Raw genomic sequence first — 3612 nt, 5'->3', positions numbered from 1 at the left:
GAGGTGCGCGGCGGGGGGCCGGGGAGGCCGAAGGCTCCGGTTTGTCCCGGAGGTCCTGTCCGGGCCGTGTCGTGCTGAAATGGCCAAACGATCTCCCATTTTTCTTCCCTCAGCTCACAGCTGAGTCCCACTTCATGAAAGACCTGGGTCTGGACAGTTTGGACCAAGTGGAAATCATCATGGCTATGGAAGATGAATTTGGTAATGCAGTGCTGTGCATGCTCGGATTCATTGCGACCTTTTTTTGGCTAACCCTTAAGCGCAGCTGCAGCAAACGAGTATTAGTTCTTTTCTGTGAATAGTACCGTTGGCTTTTCTCCGATGTAATTCAAAGAAAATCGTGCAGTTCTCAGTCAGTGAGAATGCGCGCTGGTCGCTGGTGGCACCGGCGGGACTCAGGAGAAGGTGTCTGTCTGTCTGCTTCTGAGCTCTGGGAACACCGGCTGCGCTTCTCCCCGTAACTGGGCGCCACGCGTCGTACTGCTGCGGGGGGGGGACAGGGGGACGGGACAGCAGCGCGTAGGTGAGGGCAGTGGATGTTACATTTAGCGTGAAGGCTGCGTCTGGAGCTGGTCTTGGCTCCTGCTTGTGAAATCACAGATATTCCAGGTTTTTCCTCACCAGAATTTTTTTCATCTTCAGTACTTGATGCTACTAGAAAAAAGTGGATTTTTTTCCTTATTAGTTTATACTCCAAGTTTCTTTTTACATTATTTTGGCCACCTTCAGGCTTTCATTTAAAGCTCTTAAATTCTGGCGTACGTGCCTAGCTTGTCACATTGGGTCATAAATGTCCCTGGGGTTTGGTCACTCTCTAAAACCCAGGCAGATGTTTCACTTTCAGAGCATTTGCTAATGCTATATATTTAATCCACTTACCAGTACCCTGGGTGGAGTGTGGCCATGCGGACTAGAAAGAAGAACCTAAATTTTCTGGAGCATATTTCTGACCAGTTCCACGGCCAAGAGCCCTTGTGCTCCCTGCCCCCGGCTGCGGCTGTGTGCGAGCTGTTGGTTGTACAAGCGCTCAACAGCAGACTCTGAATCTGAGGGGCTTCAGGCCCTGGCTTGCCTGGGGTTACCCAGAACGTCCCCCTCCTGTTGCACAGCGGTGGCGGTGGGAGCTCTGGGAGGGTGTTGGTGGCTTTATGAGGCGTGGGGGGCACTCACCGGCTGGCTCAGCAGCCCTGCTCGCTGCTGCGTCTGCCTTGTCCCCTATCCAGAAGCAACGTTGTGCAAGGCAGAACGCAGCTTGAAGAGTTGGCTCCGACTGACACAGCTGAGGAGCAGCCCCTGCCTGTTTGTCCCGTGCCAAGCTGCAGGCATCTGAGCCAGCAGTAATTGCTTCCTTTAGCCTTGCTCCTGTTTCCGTTGTTTTGGGCTAAATACGTGCACTTTCTTCCAGGATTTGAAATTCCTGATGGAGATGCAGAAAAGTTAATGTGTCCACAAGAGATTGTAGATTACATTGCAGATAAGAAGGATGTTTATGAATAAAAACCGTTCTTCAAAGCTGGGTGAGTAGAAATGTGCTCCTGCGAGTGTCTCGGGTAATGGCGGCGTGCACGGGGCGCACGTGTGACGCCTGCGGAGGGGAGTGTCTGTCGTGTGGCGACTGGACGCCGGACGGCTGCGTGGCGGGCGGGAGCCTGGCAAGGGAGGGAGCTGGCAGCAGCTGCCTGCTCTGAGTGGGGAGGATAAAGTATACATGTTTTCCTGAGGCATCTGCTGTTGGAGGGAGGATGTGGGACTCGGCGACCTTTCGTCTCGCCCTGCGTGGCACTTCAAGCACTGAGATTGTGCACAGCTCTTCTAGTAGGTGGCGAACTGACTTTAGTCATGAAAGTCCATCTTTTCAGCGCTCCGCGGCCATGCGCAGAGCGTGCAGGGTAGGCACCTCCAGAGGTGTGTGGTAGCACAGCTTCCAACTGCCCGTAGCGACCGTTTCCTCCCTGCCAGCCACAGCCGGACACTGGAGCAGGAAAGGGTTATTGGAGCGACTGGCCCTCGAGGTGCTCTGGGGGCTGCAGGGGAAATGAGCCGGTGGCCTCAGGCCAGTGTGCAGCAGCAGATCGGTCCACATTCCTGTTTGTTCCTGTGTGGAACAAACCCTTCTGGCCTCCCCCCACGCTCTCCTGGGTCAGTGGGGAGCTGTGCCCCTTGGCTGCTCTCTGAGCCAAGGTGAGAATCCTAGCAATTAGCCTAAAGACCTGTGGACTCATTATGTGCCTGCTTTTGGTATTCAGCTTGTCTTGTCTCTGCCTGACCCACTTCTTTTGTGCCTTAAGATGGTAGTTCTCGGTTGATGAAATATTAAATATGTGGATTTTTTTTAACAGGAGATGTCTCCGCCACCAGGACTGGGCTGGTGTCAGCGGGTATGAATATAAGCGCACATGCTGCATCGTTGCTGCTTTCATCGGAAAGTTGTACTTGGACGTTGTATTTAAAGCTGTCTGAATATGTTGTCCTTTAAAAACAAGAAAAAAAAGGAATAAATATGTAAGACCATGTTGTGTGGATGGCTTTTCCATTTCACACTCTCGGTCCGTGGCTCACTGTGTTAGTGTTCAGTGTATGAAGGGATGAGCAACTGACTTCACAAGAAATGCCCTTCTCCAGCCCCAGCTTTGACCGGCGGCGCAGCCTCTGCTCCGCCGGGCCCGATACCCCGTGGGGTAAACGCACCGTCTGCCAAGCGCAGTGGGACGTGCTTGTGGGTCTGTCGGGCTCTGAGCGTGTTTCGCTGGGCGCGTTTTGCCATTTGTCCTCTCCATGTGAAAGCGCTAGCAGCACCTGCGTGGCTTGTGCTGCTGTGCACAAAGCTCCGTGCCCTCTGCTGCCCGCGTGCTGGCTCGTCCCCTGATCTCGCTGCTTGTGTTGTCTGCCCTTTCCAATAAACTGTCCTTCTCCTGCCTTTACTGTTTATTTCATCAGTGCTGGTGAAAACAAGCAAGTTCCATTTGGAAGGCTTCTGCTTTCCTGATGGAAAATAAAGGGGGGAATGACTTTCCTGCTGCTAAAAAGCAAAATCGCATCAGTGTTTCTGTAAACCCAACTAATCTCAGCATGGGAGGCTTGCTTTAAATCTCTCCAGAGGCAGAAACAAGTTATTTCTGGACACTACACAGTTTTTCCTCTGAGCCAAGAAACACTTTCATATGTCAAAGAGGCACTGCTAGGCTGTGAGCCAAGAAAGCGTCACTCGATAACGTATCCTCCTCTGGCAATCAGGGTGGTGGATGACGGAAAATAGACCCGGGTTTGTTGGTGCAGCACATGGAGCCTGAGTGTGGTGTGCGTGTTCTCGGGGCTTCCTCTAGCGCTGCATTTCACTTTTAAAATCACACGGTGCTGAATCCTCGGCCAGCTGGGTGACCCTCTGCCTTCAGGGCCCAAGTTTCACTTTCACTGTGTGCGAGGCCCGTGCCTTTGGAAACTCCTTAATCATTCCTTCAACCCAAATGTGTTCTGAAACATTTTCTCAACAGGCTGCATGGTGAAACTGGGGGGAAACAGTCATTTTGGCCAGTGTGCTGGGGGTGGTTTCGAGGGGTGGTTTCGAGGTCCCTGCTCAGGCAGGAGTGACGGTGGCTGCGGAACCATGCCCGT

General features: G+C 52.9%; 1 protein-coding gene across 1 annotated transcript; it reads left to right on the top strand.

Annotated features, from left to right (window-relative positions):
• Positions 1–113: 113 nt before the first annotated feature.
• Positions 114–1497, top strand: NDUFAB1 (NADH dehydrogenase (ubiquinone) 1, alpha/beta subcomplex, 1, 8kDa; the record flags this gene model as incomplete). The annotated part of the gene is made up of 2 exons (XM_009573174.1): positions 114–201; positions 1406–1497. Coding segments are annotated over 2 exons (180 nt in total), but the record flags the coding sequence as incomplete, so codon positions are not given.
• Positions 1498–3612: the final 2115 nt, after the last annotated feature.

Source organism: Fulmarus glacialis, unplaced genomic scaffold (assembly GCF_000690835.1).
Source record: "Fulmarus glacialis isolate BGI_N327 unplaced genomic scaffold, ASM69083v1 scaffold41762, whole genome shotgun sequence".
Taxonomy (NCBI): Eukaryota; Metazoa; Chordata; class Aves; order Procellariiformes; family Procellariidae; genus Fulmarus; species Fulmarus glacialis.
Note: the sequence above shows the minus strand (reverse complement) of the source record. Positions and strands in the feature narration are given on the sequence as shown.